General features: G+C 35.5%; 1 protein-coding gene across 6 annotated transcripts in view; it reads right to left on the reverse strand.

Annotated features, from left to right (window-relative positions):
* sgcz (sarcoglycan zeta) overlaps nucleotides 1-21,497 on the reverse strand; it is a 503,764-nt gene that overhangs the window by 43,352 nt on the left and 438,915 nt on the right. For 3 of the 6 annotated variants that reach the window (XM_087237039.1, XM_087237041.1, XM_087237040.1), the window contains exon 8: nucleotides 4,701-4,805. In XM_087237039.1, the coding sequence (XP_087093165.1) occupies nucleotides 4,701-4,805 (105 nt within the window). Of the gene's footprint in view, nucleotides 1-57; nucleotides 104-1,539; nucleotides 4,806-21,497 lie in introns of those variants that run through there. The other 3 variants (XM_087237037.1, XM_087237042.1, XM_087237038.1) reach the window with 3 other exon arrangements.

The raw sequence follows: 21,497 nt of genomic DNA on the forward strand, positions 1-21,497 counted from the left end.
AGAAAATAAAGAAATCAAAAGACAGAGGCAGGGAGATAAAGCAACATATGTCCTTACTTTTCTTTACAGAAAATAAATCAACTCCTTTGGACTCCAAATGTCACTGAAATTGGTGAGAAAAAGTACAACAAGTGAATGCAAGGAAAAGAGAAATATTGCAAGATATTTAATTTCCCAAATAAACATATTTGCATGTGTTCATCCTTCCATGTTTATTTTCAGGCTCATTTCACGAGCCAGTTTAATTTGGATGTTATAATCGCTGAGTTATGATGAAAAGAAAATCTAGGACATTAATTCAACCTGTTATGTAACTGAATCATATTCCAACTGCACAACAATCAAACACATTGCATAGAATTAATAAGAAAATATATATCTTTGTTTGAGTTTAAGAAATCTTTTCTTCTACAGAACATTACCACAAGAAATTATTAAATAAATACTCATTTTTTGATCCTAAGCACCCAATACTATTGTACAATTGTCCATATGGTGTTATTCTAAAGTTTGCTGACTACAATCTGGTCAGATTTATTCATATTATGAACATTTGTGAGGGCATATGTGGTTCTGAGATCTTTTGCCAATTTTTATTGTAAAGAAAGAAGGAAAAAAAGCTGAGCTCTTAAACATAAAGGTATGCTTCAGAAAACATATGTTATTCAGTCAATTTCCACTTTTTATTTCCTATAGCCCCCCAAAAAGAACTAAATAAAATAATTATGACTTTTTATGTCACTCGCAATTCAAGAAAACTATCACGATGAGGTTTATTACAGCCATAAACAGAAGTGTTATTGGATTACTGCTGTACAATAAGTTAGTTAACCTCTTTGGAATTAGATTTCAACATGAATGTCTCCTAAATATATGTTGTTTATATATATATATATATATATATATATATATATATATATATATATATATATATATATAAATGTCTATTATCTTTTAATTTAATATTATTAAAGTATATTTCATTAGCTATTCTTAAATAAACACATTTAATTCCAAATGGCATCATTTAACCTACAGAACATTCTAAAAGTTATTTCATACTGGCAGTTTACTGCGAGATCTTTTTTTTTTTTAGCTGAAATGACCCTCTAAATCATATTTTAATTTACCCAAGTGCAGTGGTCCATGGCCCGAAACACTGAAAACAGTAAATAATGTAACAATGAAGATTGATATTAAACTTGCAATATTGATTTTTGCACTACATCATGTGGAGGGAAAAACCAAGATGCACACGCTCGCACACAAAATAAAAAAAAAATTCATAATAACTTTACTGATAAAAAACAAAACAAAAATAATAATAATAATATCCATAGATTTGGGAGAAGAGTACGCCACCTCATGTTTTCAATGTTTTCAGAATGAATTGTAGTTAGGATCTAAACATAATCCAACAGTTTAATTTGGTTAAAATAATATTAATAAAGAAAAAAAAATAATTAAATAACCATAGTACATGTGCATGACACCTACACATAAGAAAAGAAACATTATCAAGCATTCTTGAATACAAAATTCTTAAAATAAACTTTCTCTTTTTATTATCATTTATTAATGTTGTTATATACATGGCATAATCTTGTGCTTTTTTTCCAAAAAGAAACATCCAAGAGGAAAGAGAGTTGTCTTTTCTTTTCTTTCGGCTTATCAAAGTTTATGTTTGTCCCATGAACTCAAAGTGAGAAAAAGGTTCGTTCGGTCCTAGCAGAGGTTAGTCTTACTGCACGTGGAGGGATAGTAGCAGGTGATGTGCTTTACTAACAGTAGCAAAGGCACCTTTGTATCTTCTTTAGAAAAAAAAAACACACACGCTCGTTTGCAGGTCACCGTGTATTGTGTGTGTGCTCATTCACGAGTGTAGTCCAGCGTCCCGGCACACATTCACAATTCTCCACTGAGTCAGACGCTCATATAAAAATAAGAGGAACAAAACACACACACCCACACACAAAACAAGATAGTTTCTGCTCCATTTACAGATTGGGAAGATGCGGCATTAACCGAGCCAAGATACGTCTAATGATTCCTGATTTCTTCTTGAGAGGACAAAGAGGAAGAGGAAGATGGAAAGAGGAGTACTTGCAAAAGGGCGATATTAGGTGAAAGAAAAAGAAACAACTAAAGGGGACTAGGATGATGTAAGGTCAATGTGAAAAAGGTATGAGGATGCACTGATTACAGTCAGTGTAGCTAGACAGACAAACAGAAATAGGCTACAGATAGACAGAGAAAAAAACAGATAGAAAGTGATGATAGACAGCTTGCTACAGACATAGTGACAGAGAAAAATATCATGTAGAAGCATTCATGATAGCTAGCCACTGTAGCTAGATAGACAGACAAATATACAGTTAGCTAAGTGCAGATGCTTGCTAGTAGCTAGCTGGACTGATGCTAATGATTGACGTCTGGCCACTGAAGCTAGACAGACAAATAGATTATGCAATAATAACGGACATCTGGAGCAAAATGGCTTGATAGCTAGACAGATAAACTTGTAGATGATAGGCAGGAATGATGGAGTTATGATAGATGATAGACAGACAAATATACAGCTAGCTACTGCTGATACTTGCTAGTTATTTAACTATATAAGTAGATAGACGCTGATAATTGGCAATCTATGCACTGATTGACATCTGGAGCAACATGATGGTAGAAAGTTGGCTATTGTAGCTAGCAAGACAGAATGAAAGAAAAAGTGATCAAATGCTTTTATTATAGACAGCTAGCAAATTCTACTGCCGCTAGCTGCCAGCTAGCTAACCAGATCGGAACATTGATGCGGATGATTGACGTCTAGCCAATGTAGCTAGATAGACAAATAGATAGTTGCACAGATGGACAGCTAGCTAATAGGGCAACATAGTTTGCCAGATAGAGAAATAATTGTGTTGATGATAGACAGATAGCTAATGCAGTTAGCTAGACAGATTGACAAAGAAAAATATAAAATAGATGTTTTGATTATGGACAACTAGCCACAGCTATACTTGCTAGGTAGCTAACTAGATAGGTAGATAGACGCTGATGATTGGGAATATATGCACTGACAGACATCTGGAGCAACAAATGATGATACCATGCTGCTGCTGCTGCTGAAAAAAAAAAACACAACAACACAGGCTGGTTGGCTCTTTTTAGCTGGTTAGGCTGGTTTTAGAGGGGTTTTAGCCATTCCAGACTGGTTTCCAGTCATTTCCAGCCTGGTCTTAGCTGGTCAGGCTGGAAGATGACCAGCTAAAATCATCTTGACCAGCCTGGCTGGGAGCCCAGCCAAAACTCACTATGTCCAACTTAAACCAGGCTGGTCAAGCTTGTTTTAGCTGGTTTAGGCTGGTCGTTTGGCATGAGAATGGCCAAAACCCCTCTAAAACCAGGCTGTTCGACCAGCTAAAACGAGCCAACCAGCCAAGGCTGGTTTAAGATGTTTTTTTTTCTTTTTTTTTCTTTCAGCAGGGTAGACAGCTAGCTATTGTAGCTAGCTAGACAAAATGAAATGAAAATAAAATTTTCATTATAGAACAGTAGGTAGACAGACAAATGTACAGCTAACTACTGCCGCTAATTGCTAGCTATCTAGATGGAGACATTGATGCTGATTGACATCTAGTCAATGTAGCTAGATAGACAGACAAATACATAGACAGCTAGCTAATAGAGCAACATATTTTGCTAGCAAAACAGATAATTGTCTGTTTATGTGAAAGTTAGTTAATGTAGTTAACATAGATAGACAGTTAGGCTGGAGAGTAGATAGATACTGTAGATGCACTGGTTTTAGACAGTGAGTGTAGATAGAAAGAGAGACAGAAAAATGGATAGAAAAACAAAAGAGAAGTATTACAATGAGCAGATGATGTAATGGTGATATATGCACTAAAGACAATTAACTACTGTAGGTTGATTTTGCTTGCTAGCTAGACAGATAAAGACAGACAAATGTGTTTATGGTAGATAGTTAGCTACTGTAGCTAAATAGATGGACAAGTAGATCAATACATTTATGACAAGCATTTAGCCACTGTAGCTAGCTAGATAAACAGAGAAGAAGATAGATGCAACTGGTGACAGCCAGCTGAATGTAGGTCTGTAATTGGTCTGGACAACATTTGTTGTGTACAAAGATTTGCTAAACGTATTTAAAAGCTCTGTTTTATTCTAAATTGTATACATCTGTTTAACATCTGAAAAGAGATGTCTAATAGACGTATTGCAGGTGAGCAAACACACATAAAGATGTGTCTTTTTTATGTAAACACAAACTAGATAGATGGATAGATAGATAGATAGATAGATAGATAGATAGATAGATAGATAGATAGATAGATAGATAGATAGATAGATAGATAGATAGATAGATAGAAAGATAGATAGATAGATAGATAGATAGATAGATAGATAGATAGATAGATAGAGATAGAAATTGGAAGCTCAGACAGGTAGATGGAAAAGCATAACAAAAATTTGTGTTAGGAAATGAAAGAGAAAGGAGAAGGTGAAGGAGAAAGGAGAGGAGCGAGAGAGGGCAGGTGAAGGAAGGCCTTTCTGGTGCTGGGTGGTCCACTGCCCACCCACCTTCCTCAGCTCCAGAGGCAAACACTGTTGGTGGTCTGGCAGGTGGAGGAGCTCTCTGCAGGAGATAGATACAGCTTGCCACTGGGACATACACACACCTCGTACACAGTCTGTTTGGGGTACGTTGTCCCTGGGCCGAGCAAAGGGTCCACGCTCCCATGTGGAAGATTTCCAAGACGGATTGAGTTTGCATTTAGATAAATCTGGAAAATGGAGGAGAAGCAAGGAGAGGTGAGGAAGCGAGCGCAAACAATAACATTATCAAAAACTTCAAATGACAAAATATTATAAGAGTAATTTAGGATTATGCTGCATGTACTCATAAAACATCACACTGATGAAACACTGACTAGGTTTACTTGGACATCAATGATTTGCCTTAATCTGAATAAGACAATAATAAGATTAAGGTGTTTACATAAATAGCTTTTTGAATGTTCCTTTCATAATCCTCTTTACATGTTACAGCACATAGTACAATTAACATCATTGCGTCATGCTATCTGCAATTCCACCAGGGTTTCATTTAATGCCAGCAGTTTCATTTTTAATTTGGTGACTTTAACTGCAGTTTGGCACTTTCACTTTTATTCAGGAACATTCATGCATGCCCCCATGACAAACGAGATATTGGATGTGAGTATGAACTGCTGGAAGAGTGTTGTTTTAATGGAATTTGTTACCGCAAGACGTATGGGAGAAAAAAAAAACCCAAAAAAACTTGCAACATTTTGTGATGCAGGTGTCTGCGGTCCTTCATTGACTCGGTAGGTGCAGAGAATAGTGTTAACAGCCATGTGTGCATAGATTATCCTGTCACAAAATGCGATGAAAGTCCAACACAACAGTAATAGTTTAAGTTGTCTGTACTGCAATTCAATAATGTGACTAAAATCAGCATACTCTACACATCTCAATACGATTTCTGTTTAGTCCAAATATAACCGGATTAAACTAATGAAAAATCGCTGTTAACATGGTAGACTCTTAATCAGAGTATTGTCTTAATTGTAATAAAATCGGATAATTCGTGTCCATGTAGACAAACCCATTGTGAGACATTCACAGTTAAACACTGTTGTCCTGAGAGTTCAACAATCTGTCTAGTTTCTCTATGAGTGTCGCGAAGTGTCTCCTTAACCAAGTTTTCTTGTAGAGCTGCACAATACTATTGTTTAATCCTCAATATCCCAATATGAGCTTCTGCAATATAGGCAATAGGCAACAGGATTAGGATCATAGTTGACCAGGAGCCACAGTTCAGAACACATGCGATTTGTGGAGTCACTGCATAGTTTAATCATAATGGACTGGATGGAGTGGAAATTTCAATTGCTTTCCTGTATCGTATGCACGCTTCATTCCTCCTACAATCATCCCAATCAAATTGTTGTATATAACCAAATATATAACCAATAGTTATTGTTTTAAATCAAAAATAGCTATTCAAAGAATTTGGCTAGAAACAAAGAAAGAAATAAAGCTTATTTTTAAACTGATTTATAAACAATGTCCAAGATAGATATACACCATGTAAATGCTTAAGGTTAGAGTCTTTCATCCACTTCCGATCATACTGCATGATCTTTTAATTTGATGCATCGAAAACTGCGCTTTTTGTAAAGATTTGTACATTTAGTACTAATACAATCAAATACTTTATACACTTTATGCATTGAGATTTATTTCCCTTATTGCCGATGAGTTCATATTTCGCATGTTTGCTGTTTTAGTTTTTATTTTAGCAAAAGAAAAAAAAAAATCGATATATTTTGGACAGAATTCATTGTAAAATATAAGACATTATTTTTGAAAATATACAGGCCTACAGAATACATTTTATTAGGGGTCACCACAGTGCAAAGAACTGCCAATTATTTCAGCATATGTTTTACACAGTGGATGCCCTTCCAGCCACAACCCAATACTGAGAAACACCCAAACACTCTCTCAATCACACATGCACTTATAGATCGCATGTCTTTGGACTGTGGGGGAAACCGGATATTTGCCTATAGTGAAACTAAAACATGTAGTGTTAATGGGTACGTTTTACTTGTGTACAATTTTGAGGCCGTACTTCTTTACTTTTACTTGTTTACACAAGTGTAGTCAGTACTTCAACTTTTACTAGAGTTGTTTTAAAGATGAGTATCTGTACTTCTACTTGAGTAAAGGATGTGTGTACTTTTACCAGCTCTGCCTACAACATAACACTACCGTGACAGTCAACAACTCCTCTCAAAGAACATGCATTTCACTTCCAGATTTGAAACAAGGGAAAAAAAAAAAAAAAAAAACTTCAGCAGTGACATGAACAACGTTTCATTAAAAGTCTGTTTGCCCTTTGATTTATAAATATGTTTATGCCTGTGTTTATCAGTTCAAAAAGTCTGTTGGCTCTGACAGCTAAGAAAGGCCAAATAATCTTTAACATAACTCAAACGATGCAAGTGTGTGACATAAAAAACAAAACAAAGGAGGATGAGAAAGAAGATGCCAACAAGGAAGAACTAATTACTGTAAGTAATGGTATCTGAGGTGTTGACAGGGCGTATCTCTATAAACATTTGCACAAACAAGCCCCCATGATGCTTTGCTGTCAGCAGGACAGTGCGCAGCCACTTTCACTATCAGTCTGTCATATTGACTCTCATTGTTTGTCTCCCTAGCCTTTTGCTGTGTCAGTTTTTTCATTTTGTTCGCTCCACATGCCCTGCTAACTTCAATTTAACACTTATCAAACGCAAACTTGAGTTTTATACAATCAACATACACACAAGAATACAAGTTGAATGATGTTATGTATTGCATAATGTTTGCTCTCAAAAACCCAGGAAATAATATTCCCAAGGACATTTTAAGAACCTCTGTATGTTTATGTAAGCACAGTAAGTTCTGGAGAATTTCCAAGTGGTCAAATGTGTTAAAAGCCGGCTGCTCTCCACATACTGACCGCATGCTCAAACATACTTTCATGAGAACACACTTACAGATATCTGACTGAATATAATATGCATATTTGGTATCCTGTCCATGGAGAAAGCTTCAAACTCGTTTCATTCCCCTTGTCAGGATAGAAAGAGAGAGATAGGGGTCTGAGCATAGTGTCTAGGCCAGTGGTTCTGAAAGTGGGGGTTGGATCCCCTGGTGGGTTGCGGGACAATGACAGGGGGTCGCTTGGTTATTTCCAAAAGTCAAATAATGTTTTTTTTTAAACTAGAATTGTCTTATTTGAACTAAAACCCACAGAAAAAAATATAGTAGTTTTTAATAGTAAAAAAAAAACAACAACATACAAATGGGTTATATGTACAGCTAGTGTTTTTCAGCCATTGATGAATTTCCGGTGAGAGCTTTATGTGTTTCTATTTTTAATTTCTTAAGGTTCCTTTTACAGCATACATGTTATAATGTGATTCAAATATAATAAATTTAACAGACTTAAGCATTCATTTGGCTGTTAAAGTGTAAAAAGAGACTAAAGACCGTGTAAATGCAGGCACCGTCATTAGCAGCAGGCTAGTGCAGAAATGCCATTGATAAAATTAATTTCCAAAATTTAAAGACATGCCACCCACTTTATATCATATCTCAGCCAGGGAGTGAAGATTACTGTGTTTTAAAGAAATCTGATCTTAAACACAGGGATTTTGTATGGGATGACAATTAATTGGAAGCCCAGGGGCTGGCTGATGTGCATATGGCCCCTTAAAAGCCATCAGTCCTTAAATATTACTATTTTTTTTTTTTTTTTTTTTTTTTTTACATAGGATTGGTGTGTTTACTTTAGATTTAACAACACACCAATAGCATCAGCTGCACCAGATTGATTTTTATTGCAACAGGTTAAACATACTGACACATTTAATGGCAATCAAATACATTAAAAATAATAATCTGATTGGTGGTCTCCAAAACCAAGAACAGACTGAACACACTGTGTCCACCAGTCTTTTTAGTTGAGGTTAATATTAAATTAAACAAATTGATAAATGACTATAAAATTATATGGTTGTTTTGTTTTTTGTGGGTTTTTTTGTTTTGTTTTGTCACCCACCCCCTCTCCAAATTATGTAGGAATCAAGTTTAAAGTTGCCAAAGGTGCCAGAAGTCCAGAGAAAACGAGGATAGGACACGCTTTAAATTTGTAGGGATTTGGTCTTATGCTGATTTGACAATATAATGATTGTCAATAATGAATTAGCCTTGTCAAAACTTTTTACAAAAATTACAGATGATACTAGAGAGCTTTAGATTAGTTTAGATGTGATGAGAAACTGTAGTGCGAGTTGACGTGAATAAAACCATTTATCCATTTGGGCGGAAGTGACAAATTACAAGCTTTACTTGTTTATATCAGTTTTATATCTTGTAAATTCAAATTTTGTCACTGTTTTGGGGAACACTAGCTTATAGACATCCTAAAAATTAATAATACTGATACTAATATCTAAAAAAAACTTTATTCAAATTTTTAGGACCTTTTAACTAGCAAGGTAGACCTGAAGCAAATTTTGCACTTTTGTAACAAACGAGTCACACATCCCTCATCACTTGTGTTAGATATTGCAAAAATGAAAACTGTTATTAAATACACACCGTCTATCAACATAACTGATCTTTGTTCATCTTCTGAACTTAAGATATTTTCAATCAAATCTGAGAGCTTCTTCAACCTCCACATACAGAAACTAAACCAAGACATTCAAAGTACAGAAAAGGAGGCAAATATATTGTTAAAACATTACATGTGGCTTCAGTGGTTCAATCATGCGAAGCTCTAAGAACACTGTAAATATTATTTTGTTTACTTATGTCTTTCACACCAAGCGCATGCAAACAAAGTTGTTTTTACATTTTTTTAACACAAAATTGTTAATTGAATTTTATATGATAACAGTTAAACCACTGAAATGTCATGGAGTGTTTTGACAATGTTTTTGGCTCCTTTACTGGACATTGAATATGTTGGGACTGCTGCTGTACATGGAGGATCAGAAAGTTTTCGAATTTCATCCGAGAATATTTTAATCTGGATTTTGAAAATGAACAAAGGTCTCAGAGTATTATAACAAAATGAGGGCGACTAATTAATGACATATTTTAAACTTTGGGTGAACTAATCATTAAATGATTGACAGACATGGAATATGACACATAAAAAATAAAAATATATATCGTTCTACATACAATAAAATATTGGAATACAACTGACAAAATCGGAAAGCTGAGACTTATTGGATGGCAGATATACTACATATAGTGTTGAGAGAGTTTTTTATTTTTTTATCCATCAACAGAAAGTAGCAATGACTAAAAGATCAATCTCAACATTGGCTCATGAAAATGAGGAGTGATTAAATTGTATAACTCAATAAAACACAAAATGAATACTCACACAGTCAAAATTGCTACTATTAGGCAAATGCTAATTAAACATCACCATGTTGTTCAATCCACTTAGTATAAAACCAATAATTTAGTTTCCCAAAGAGACATTTTCACCTGCTAAAATTTCAGTGCATTTACATGTCCACAACAAACATCTATGAGACCAGTTGGTTAAAATAATTTAACAAAAAGGCTCTGAAAAGAGAATTTAGAGTTGAGATTAGCGAATAATGTATGCATATATATATATATATATATATATATATATATATATATATATATATATATATATATACATACAGTGCTTCCCACAGGTTTAAAATATACTTGTGGAGGTAGCAGAGTTGAAACACACCTTTTACCCAAAACACATAAATAGTTTACTATATGTGACAAACAAAACTTAATTTGATTTTTTAACAATATTTTGGTTTATTAAGGATCTGTTTTAAACGTTTTTTTTTTTTTTTTTAATTGGTTAAAGTAAAAAAAAAAAAGTCTTTAGATAGAATAAATAAATAAAATTCACTATTTCTCTTACGTTTATTCTATTCGGAGTCATGTGCACCCATTGACAGGTAAAATCTGCTCCTCTCTATCTCTTTCCGGTTGCTTTAATGGTATGATATTTTGTACAGTATTGCCAAAGCATTTTAAATGTATAAAATAAGTAATATATCGACTAAATCCAATAACTAAAATATACAGCAAATGAGAACTGATGACAGAACAATCTAATAAAAACAGACAATATCTAAAAAAAATAGAATAATTACAAAAAATTAAATGTGTAGATTATTTAAATAAGACTAATGAGTTAATTACCCATTTCCAATGGTGTATAAATATTCTGCAACAAATTTAGATAATTTTGTCCTCTCCGTGTATTTGGTCAAGTAAAGCTTTTTCAAGAGTCGTAAAGAGTATTTTAGATTAAAGAATTAATTATTTAATATCTCTCCCGCTCTCGTGTCTGTGTGCATAAAATTAATGACAACTTAGAAAATGAAAGCAAAACAAAATCCCAGACGTCTTAGTAGATTTAGAAACCCAGGCGGGATGCCATCCTTGTAAAAGGATGATAATAATAGGAAAAAAATAAAAGTGTGTCACTAAATATACTTGGGCAGCCGTTACAGTATACATACCTGGACGGCCCGCCCAAGTACATTTGTGGGAAGCACTGATATATACATATACAGTTGAAGTCAGAATTATTAGCCTCCCTGAATTATTAGCCCCACTGTTTATTTTTTCCCCAATTTTTGTTTAAATGAGACAAGATTTTTTTTCAACACATTTCTAAACTTAATGATTTAATTAACTTATTTCTAAAAATTTAAGTATTTTATCTTTACCATTAAAACAGTGAATAATATTTTACTAGATATTTTTCAAGACACTTCCATAGACTGATTTCACGCAGCTGCTATTTAAAAAAACAACAACATGCAAATGGTTTATATGTACAGCTAGTGTTTTTCAGCCATTGATGAATTTCCGGTGAGAGCTTTATGTGACTATATTTAATTTCTTAAGGTCCTTTTTACAGCATCCATGTTATAATGTGATTCAAATATAATAAATTTAACAGACTTAAGCATTCATTTGGCTGTTAAAGTGTAAAAAGAGACTAAAGACCGTATAAATGCAGGCACCGTCATTAGCAGCAGGCTAGTGCAGAAATGCCATTGATAAAATTAATTTCCAAAATTTAAAGACATGCCACCCACTTTATATCATATCTCAGCCAGGGAGTGAAGATTACTGTTTTTTAAAGAAATCTGATCTTAAACGCAGGGATTTTGTATGGGATGACAATTAATTGGAAGCCCAGGGCCAAAACCAAGAACAGACTGAACACACTGTGTCCACCAGTCTCTTTAGTTGAGGTTAATATTAAATTAAAAAAATTGATAAATGACTATAAAATTATATGATTGTATTCTGATTTCACGCAGCTGCTATTTAAAAAGCGAAATCGAGGGTGAGGTGGGAACAAACCAGGAAGCATTGCCTGAGTCACATAAGAATGTTGAGTACCTGGCTTTATATCCTATCAGCGAAGAGAAAGCGACACAAATTTATGATTTCCCCGCCTTCCGAGTGAACCGAAGGTCCGTTCTGAATGGAAAGTGAAAATAAAAGTTAAGGGAAATGGCACTATTTAGAAAGTTATCTTTCCCAAACACACATTTTAGATGTCATTTATCAACCTCAAGTTAATTAACTGATTCTTTCACTATATTAGACTTGTCACGATACTGAATTTCGATACTGAAATGAAAAACGGCAATTTCCCTGCTAACATTTAAGCCCTGTTGAACGCAACACCTCTGATTTGCCATAGTATTCACTTGTGCTCAACAGAAATGACTGGCTCAGTCATTAGGTCATCAGTTCGCAGCACTTCACTAATGTTTATTGAGCGCAAACACAGATTAGCAATCGACAAATCTTTACATCTTTAAATGCTCCAGTGTTCGTTTATCTGTGTTTGTACTCGGTGAAGAGCGGTGAACTGATGAAATCACAGTCATTTCTGTTGAGCACTGGTGAATTCTATTGCAAACCAGCAGTGTTTAAAAATGCGCTCAGCGGCGATTAATCTTCAGTGGTAAAATGAGTGTTTTTACAACATCACTGGGACAACACTATTACAGACTACACGAGGGTATGCTACAGAGGACTACATTGTTTTATCGTTCATTAGGTTGCAAGCAGGGAACCCCCCACGATATTTACCTGGTGCCATTTACTGAAGCCTAAGAGGACACTCTTTAAGAGATTGTGGTTTTGTTTATTGTTTTACATGTTTTTAATTGTTTAAATGAAACCGAACTGAATGATATTAAAGTGATGTTTACGCCATATCTGCATTTTGAAATTGCGCCAACAGCTAGAGGTTTGTAATACACATCATATTGTTGCAATGTTCACAGTATTGATCCTATACTTCCAGGTTTCTTCCCACTGCAGCCTCACTTTTTGTGTTTTAAAAAGGTGGCCGTGTGAAATGAGCGTATACAACTTAGTGACATTTAAAGGCTTAACTAGGTTAATTAGGTTAACTAGGCAGGTTAGGGTAATTAGGCAATGACGATGGTTTGTTCTGTAGACTATCGAAAAAATATATAGCTTAAAGAGGCTAATAATTTTGACCTTAAAATTTTTTTTTTCTTTTTTTTTATTAAAAACTGCTTTTATTCTAACTAAAATAAAACAAATAAGAATTTCTCCAGAAGAAAAAAATATCACAGGAATTACTGTCAAAAATGTCCTTGCTCTGTTAAACACCATTTCAGAAATATTTAAAAAAAGAAAAATAAATCCAAAGGTGGCTAATAATTCTGACTTCAACTGTATATTATAATATGTATTATTTTTTAATCAAATGTGCCACCTTCGAAGCATAATTCTCCTCTTTTACATATCCCCCTTTCTTGATTCTCTATAAGGGCGTTGTTTTTTTGTCCTTTAAACACTTTTTATTACTTCCTCCTCCATTGCCAAGTGACTGAAATTCTATTTTGGCATGCGGTTAGCCGATGTGTCCTCATGCATTGTGTCACCTAATACCGGTGAGTGCTGCCTTGGCCCAAAACACACCCTCAAATCCAATTCCATTCTAAACACTCTCCCATTTTCTGCCAAGAGACGGAATTCCGGAAATTTCTTGAGACTGGCATGGCTAATGATATACCACCCACTGACAGCTATCACGACCCCTACTGAGAGACACTATGAGGGAAAAGGGGCGGGAGGTCGACCAGGGGGATCAACAGAGAGAAATAGACAAGCGAAAGAAGTCGAAGCGGAAGTCATTTAGGTCATCTTATGAGGGGATTAAAGATGGCACCCTCCCCAAATGAAAGTGTCTGTATGAATTACTATCAGTCAACCATGGGATTAAAGAAAAAAGACAGTTGGTGTTTTGTTTACAAACCTCTTACCATTCTGGAAACACTTTCGGGGAATGTGTGTGCGCGTACACTTGCAAGTTTATATGTGTAGGGAAGGCCAATTATAGCCGGTCCAAACATTTTTTCATGCATGATTTCTCCCATGTCACAGTTGGAGGAGGGAAAGCAGCAAATGAGAGTGAACAGGTCGAGGAAGGAGAAGACAGCGAATTGTGGGAAGGGTTTTTTCGGAAATGCAGTTGGCGTGAAGAGGTAAATGAAGGGCGGAGGATAGAAACACATACAGGTGAGTCATCAAACTTCCTGAGGTCATTGGTGTGTACTGCACACTCCATTACGCTCTGGAGATGAGGAGCGCCTCATGCTATAAAACACAGGCAGATTGTTGAGATCTCCAATCTCAGTCTCTTTTGTTCTCGTCTCTATGACCGTGACAATCAAACAATTCTAGTGTGCAGTTGCCGCACGTTTCATTTACTTCTGGATTTGCTAATGCATATTGATGGCTGGAGCTCTCTGAGATAAAGGTTTATGGGCCTGGAGCTGCATACTGGTGTTTTCCATTATTCTACATGGGCTAAAGTGTCAAATAAATATAATAATGTTTAGACCACATGCCAGGTGATAAAATGGCCAATTATGCAATTATACTACCAAGTTTGAAGAGGCTTGTGCATATTTAAATGGTTTCTTCTGGAAAAATGTATTGTTTGGACACAAATAGAAAGAAATAGTGTAGGTGTTTTGCCAAGTAAATATATATCAAGGGTGTAACGATACGTATATTCGTATTAAACCATTCAGTATGAGCCTTTCGGTTCAATATGCATTACAAACCGAATGATTCAGACTAATATCTAAAAGGATAAAAGACAATAAGTGTACAAAATATAATGGTTTCAGTGCAACAACGCTCAACAAGGCTTCCCAAATTACGTGACAGGCAACATGCTGCCTTCCCCATCCACCTCCAAACACTACTCCAGTCAGGCAAACGCTACACTAGCTCGCAAAATGGCTATAACGTTAATGTAATCCTCCTATAACCAACAGCGGTTCCGGTGTTTGGGATCACTTTGGTTTCAGTACATTTATAGCTGTGGATATGAGAAAGGGCTTGAAATTGCGACTGTTTTGGTCGCATATGCACCCAAAATTTTAGTTATGCAACGTCAAAATATATTTTAGAGTGCATAAAATTGATTTGGTGCGACCAGTTTTCACAGCAAATTGTTCACTATGTGTGCGGAATTAGCAGGCATTCACGTATTAAGCATCATTGCACCTAAAAATGGCAAAATAACAGCACTCAGGAATGGTTTAAAACAGTTGACATGCCAACTTGCAGTAAACAAAGCCTGCAATGCTTGCCCCACCTTTAAGCTTTTCTTTTTGGCCCACTGCGGTAGAACAGAACGAGAATGGTTGGTTAATATCAGCTGTCAATCACTCAGTTGCAATGACAGGGAGCTACAGCCGCAAAAAGGTAAAGGTTTGGATACGAGATGATGAAAACAACACTGACAGATTTAGTTTTAGAAACCACCTAAAGTTACAAATAATGACACATCTGATTAGTGATCATGTAATAAATGTCAATCCAGCATTTACACTTTTTGAAGAGTAGATAAAAGACTTCAAGTGGTTAAAGTCCGCTATGAAAATGACTTAAGCATTCACCGTAAAGCCGTTGAGACGGAGTTTTCAGGTAACAGTGTTTGCCACTCAATCTACACATTTTAAGCACAAGATGTTCTAACTTTATTTAATCCTTCATTTAATCATCATGATGCTGTCAATCGTGCGACTGATACCACATTTACTTTTGCTAAAAAGCATGCATTCACTGAGATGAAACTAATATTGCAGCTAATGAAAAGACTGTTACTGCTATTAAGATGATGTATGCAAATAATAAGTTATATGTCAATATCAGCTGTGCAATATCAGACACCACCCCATGAGAACACAGCACAGTTATTATTGTTAACTAATAATAGGGCCAGTAAATTAAAATCAGAGAAATCCTCTGTTTTTTTTTTTTTTTTTTTTTTTTTTTGGTGTATCGAAAACATATCAAACCGTGACACCACTGTGTCCTATCGAACTGTGATTTTTGTGAACCGTTACACCCCTATATTTATACCACATCCCAAACATGCTCTATTGGATTGAGATCTGGTGACTGTGGAGGCCATTTGAATAATGAAATCATTGTCATCTTCAAGAAACAAGTCTGAGATGATTCTTTTGACATGGCATGTTATCCTGCTGGAAGTAGCGATCAGAAAATGGGTACACTGTGGTCATAAAGGAATGTACATGGTCTGTTCTTCTCACCAGCAACAATACTAAGGTAGGCTGTGGCGTTGACATGATGCTCAATTGGTACTAATGGGCTCAAAGTGCACCAAGAACCACTCTTAACAAGTGATTATTTGAGGGACTGTTGCCTTTCAGCTCAAACAGGGCATTTGCGCCCACAGAATTGCCACACACTGAATTTATATATATTTTTTTCAGACTATTCTCTGTAAACCCTACAGATGGTTGTGCATGATAATCCCAGTAGATCAGCAGTTTTTGAAATACTCAGACCAGCCCGTCTATTACCAACAACCATGCCACATTACTGAAATCACCTTTCTTCCTTATTCTGATGCTCGATATGACTTGCTGGAGATCATTGCAGGAGATCGTCTGGACCATGTCTACACACCTAAATGCTTTGAGGTGCTGCCATGTGATCGCCTAATTACACATTTGCATTAACAAGCAGTTGAACGAATGTACATAATAAAGTGGCTGGTGAATATAAAACATCTGATATAGCAATATTTTATTTTTCTGAGATAAATATGGTGATATGAATACAGTTTTAAAATTTTGAATAACACTATATGGTGGTTTTACAATATTCAGGTACAGAAACTGAATAATCACAATTCTTTTCTTACTTTGCTTTATCTTGTTTTTAGTCCGAATAAAAAAATAAAATAAAATCTTAGAACAAGTAACAATATTGTTTCGTTTTGTTTTTAACTTCAGAAGAAACAAGTGAACAAGTAAAATGACCCATATCTCTCATAATAAAAAACACACTTAATTTTTGATGCACAGGGTGGAATTTATTTGTTAAATTTGTTTTCATCATAGTTTATGAACATCTTTTTTTATCAGATATTTTTTATGCACATCTTGGCATTTCCATTAAGCATTTTTTATGCAATGTTCCGAAATGTGCATGAAAATAGGTTGATGAAAACACAGCTATAGCACATTGTGTAAAAAGGAATTAAAATGTGTCCTGGCTGGTTAAAATGTGCAAAATGTAAAACAATGCAAGCTTCCCTTATTTGTTAGCCATTTGATAGATTTTGCATAAAATTTGGTACATAAATACATAAATGCAACATTCTGAAGGAACTACTCAGCATGAACCATTAAAGTTCAGCTTTTTAGTCAGTGAAAGCCAGGGAATTTGACATTTGGCTTAGAATGGGAACCCTGTAAAAAAGTGTCTGCACTCATACAGTATACTTACATAGGATACAGTTTGGGTATTAAAACTACTTTTCCAGTAGCAAAACAAAGTCTGATGCCATAAAAGAAGCTTTTTTAAGTTTCAAATAGAAGGATTTTATCCTCTAGTGCTCAAGAAAACCACATAATGGTAATTCAGAGAAACCACAAAGCATTCAGTTTCAATAGAAAAAACAGTACCTACAGCCGAAGAACCCATAATGTAACATCAAAAGCAGTTTTATATTCACACACAACCATACAGTACAGTATATCTAACGAAAAATACTATTGACAAAAGACAAGCAACAACAGACTTCTGAATGGAGCTAGCACAAATCAAAAACACTCCAAAAGAAAAACTCTCAAAAATTTTCCCCATGACTTTTAGAGCCACACTTTAAAAAAGAACCGTCAGAGAGAAGTGCCGTGGGACTCCATACTTCAGAATAATAGAAAATAAAAGCTCGCCGCCATCACGCAGAAACAACCCAAGGGCAAAACACACCGCTGGCAGTAATTTGGCTGTTGGATTATTAACCTCACAGGATCTACCTGCACCGAGGGGCTTCTGATAGATTTGTTGGCTGATAGATGAGTCTGCTTCAGTGGCGGGGCTAGTTAGGAGCGTTTCTCTCGTTACTTTGTTCCAATCACACACCCTAGTGGCTTTATTAAGATGCATAGGCGTAAGGGCTGGTCTCAAATGGACACCATATTGGCGCTTTGCACAAACAAATGAAACATTAGCGTACATATGCCTGCTTCAGCTACGATGTCTCCTCAGCTTGTCGGCACCATATGTATCTATATCCATCGCCTCATTGGCTGGCTGAAAGGAGAGGGAGTGTTCAGGTGGAGAGAATGGGGTGTTTAATAGGTCCACAGCTGCCATGTAAGACAAGCACAACAAAAAAATGTGTGCCTAATTTCATGCATCATGATGATGTGATGATGTTTAGGCCATAATGAAAACTGATCTAGGCTGAGGTAATGAGGATGTTTACATTGCATTGCTTTTATATACATTTGCATCTGGACATTCAGTAGTTGAATTGATCTGTTGTTTAAGATTTTCATAGAATACAAACTGCATTGCATTTTTATCTTCATGTAATGTATATACTGTATAGACTGTTGCTCAAACGTTTGAGGATTAGCAAAGACTATAGACATGTCATTAGTATAGTTTGGAGTAGGAAAAAGTGTAATGGTCAATATGGCGAATGAAGCCCCACTACTAGTACAGGAGGCAATCATTAATCGTTATAGACTGACTTTTCTCTGGGGGAAAAGCTCAGACCTGATGTGTGCTTTTATGACAGTTTGGTGGCCAACAAACGCACTAGAATCTCAGCGAATATTTGCTTGACAGACATAAGACATATATTCACATATAGCTTGAAATCTGAACTTTTAAATGAACCAAGTATCCTGGCATCTTGACATCTCTTATTTACCAAAATAAATAAATAAATAAATAAATAAATAAATAAATAAATAAATAAATAAATAAATAAATGAACAAGTAAATGAATGAATGAATAAATAAATAAATAAATAAATAAATAAATAAATAAATAAATAAATAAATAAATAGATAGAAAAATAAATAAATAAATAAATAAATAAATAAATGATAGATAGATAGATAGATAGATAGATAGATAGATAGATAGATGATAGATAGATAGATAGATAGATAGATAGATAGATAGATAGATAGATAGATAGATAGATAGATAGATAGATAGATAGATAGATAGATAGATAGATAGATAGATAGATAGATAGACGGACAGTCAGTCTAGACAGATGGACAGACAGTCAAAGCTGTTATGGCTTCAACTAAAGGCACAGTATTCAGAATCTCTTTCTCTCTCCCTTTCTCTCACGAGAGCTATCGGAGCACATACAGCAGTCACTTCTCATTTCCCTTGATCTTAATGGGCAGCAGGAAGAGAAAAGGCAATAGGACATGGACTCAGTCAGCCATTCTGCTTTAATTCTCTCACCCCAAACTTTTTAACATTGCCCTCTTAAGAGTCGCCCGCTGACAACATTGATTTGATTTCTCGTCTCAGCTGTCTAATGCACTTGATTCTCTTCTCCAAATTGACAGAGGCATCTATTTTCAGCGTCTCTTCTCTCTGGAGAATTACAGAGAGGGGGAGAGAGAGAAAGACGGGGGGCAAACAGGATGGGATTGTGCTGATATGAGCATTTGTTCTAAATTACTGAGCTTGTTCATAAAGACAGCCAGAAAAATAGAGAGCAAAAGCAAGAGGGAGAAAGAAAGACGAAGATAAAGGTCAAGTGAAGAGAGGGAAAAACTGAGTAAATTACCATTATTTACTTTCTTTCATGTCTTGTCACTACAAAGCCAAAAGACAAGTAAACTCTTTAGTAAAAGTCAAAATGAGAAAACTGTGTACAGTTTTAATAATGCACTGGTTAACATTTTAATAATGTATATTTGACTGCTAAACCCACATTTAGGCTTGAAAAAAAATAATTAAAAATCTACTGACATATTTCAGTTGTTGAATCAATTGTTAAGTATGATATGTTCAGTGATTTTAATAAAATGATTCAGAAATCCAGTTTAATTAACCTTTTTTTGGCTTATGTTTTGTTTGTTTGTTTGATTGATTGGTCAGTCGGTTGGTCGATCGATCGGTTGGTTGATTGATTGAGTAAATAATAGTCAGTGTTGACTACATAAAGAAATCTAATGAACAATGTTTGTACAACATTTATTAATAATATTGACTTGGGCTGCTTAACGGCTTGTTAAGTGTGACGTCACGTGAAGCGTCTTTCGGCTCCAAGCGCTCTATCAAACTGTATGGGAAGACTCATCAAATGGTAATGATAAACATTTACAAAGCGCTGTAATACTTTCAAAAATCACGATCACAATGTATATATCCATGCCTAATATCCCATGGCCAGAAAGTGATACATTTATTATTAATTTTTTTAAATTTTGGTATTTTTATTGCAGCAAGTCAAGAGACTGTTGTGTACACCATGATTTTATTTAAAAATCCCCTTTAATGTGTGATTAGTCAAAGAAGTGGCCATAAACAAATATTTTCTCAATTCAAATGAGTAGCGGCTTGGACCCTGAAACAGTATTCCATATTTCACTGATACGTCACTGCTTAACAAGCGGATTACTCAGTAGGTTCTGCATTTGAATTTAAATAAAAGTAAACTAAATAAATGAAAAGGTATATTTTATACAGTATGAATGTCATTAGTATGAATGGAACTCAGTTGCGTCACTTCACTCCCATTCATGAATTCTCTCATGGTGTGTCATTTGATAGCGTAGAGTCCATCTGATGCACATTTCAGAATCATGACGGAAGTAGTAGGTCATCCAAGTACTTCTCATGTATGTTTTTTGAATTTTATAAATTTGGAAATACTGTACTACTCGGCTCGCATTCATTTTTGTCCCGTTTCCACTGAGTGATACAGTATGGGTCAGTAAGGGTCACCTTTATTAGGCTTTTATTTCCACTGATAAAATGGTAACAATAGTACGCAGATAACAATGAGGGGGGGGGGGGGGGGGGTGTACTTAAGAAGTTTGTTCTACAAGCTCTATGGAAAAAGTGAAACCACTCATGCTTTTAGGCCGTACTCACACTAGGTACAGTTGCCTCGAACCGGGCCAAAGCACGCTTGTCCCCCTCCCGTCTCCCCCGACGGCCCGCGCTCACACCACAAACGGGCTTCGGCACGCTTACGTCATCGCTGCTGCGCTGTTCAGTGAGAAGCACTCTCCCACTCAGCAGCACAGTGGAGATTTCTCTAGTTATATTGTTTCAGTCGTTTGATATGCCGTCAAATATTTCGCCAAACAGTCCTTAGGGATGCGGGGACACGCAGTCAGATATTTTGCAGAACAGATCTGCCACTTTTGGCGCTCATAAACAATCATAAAGCTCTCGTGCTGCAGGAATGAGGAGGTATGCTGAAGGCGCGCAGCTATCGTGCAGTGAGGGGTTTGCGTCTTTAATAAACTACGGCAGTTTGCGTTAA

The sequence above is a fragment of the Danio rerio genome, chromosome 1, assembly GCF_052040795.2.
Source record: "Danio rerio strain M-AB ecotype USA chromosome 1, GRCz13ab, whole genome shotgun sequence".
Taxonomy (NCBI): Eukaryota; Metazoa; Chordata; class Actinopteri; order Cypriniformes; family Danionidae; genus Danio; species Danio rerio.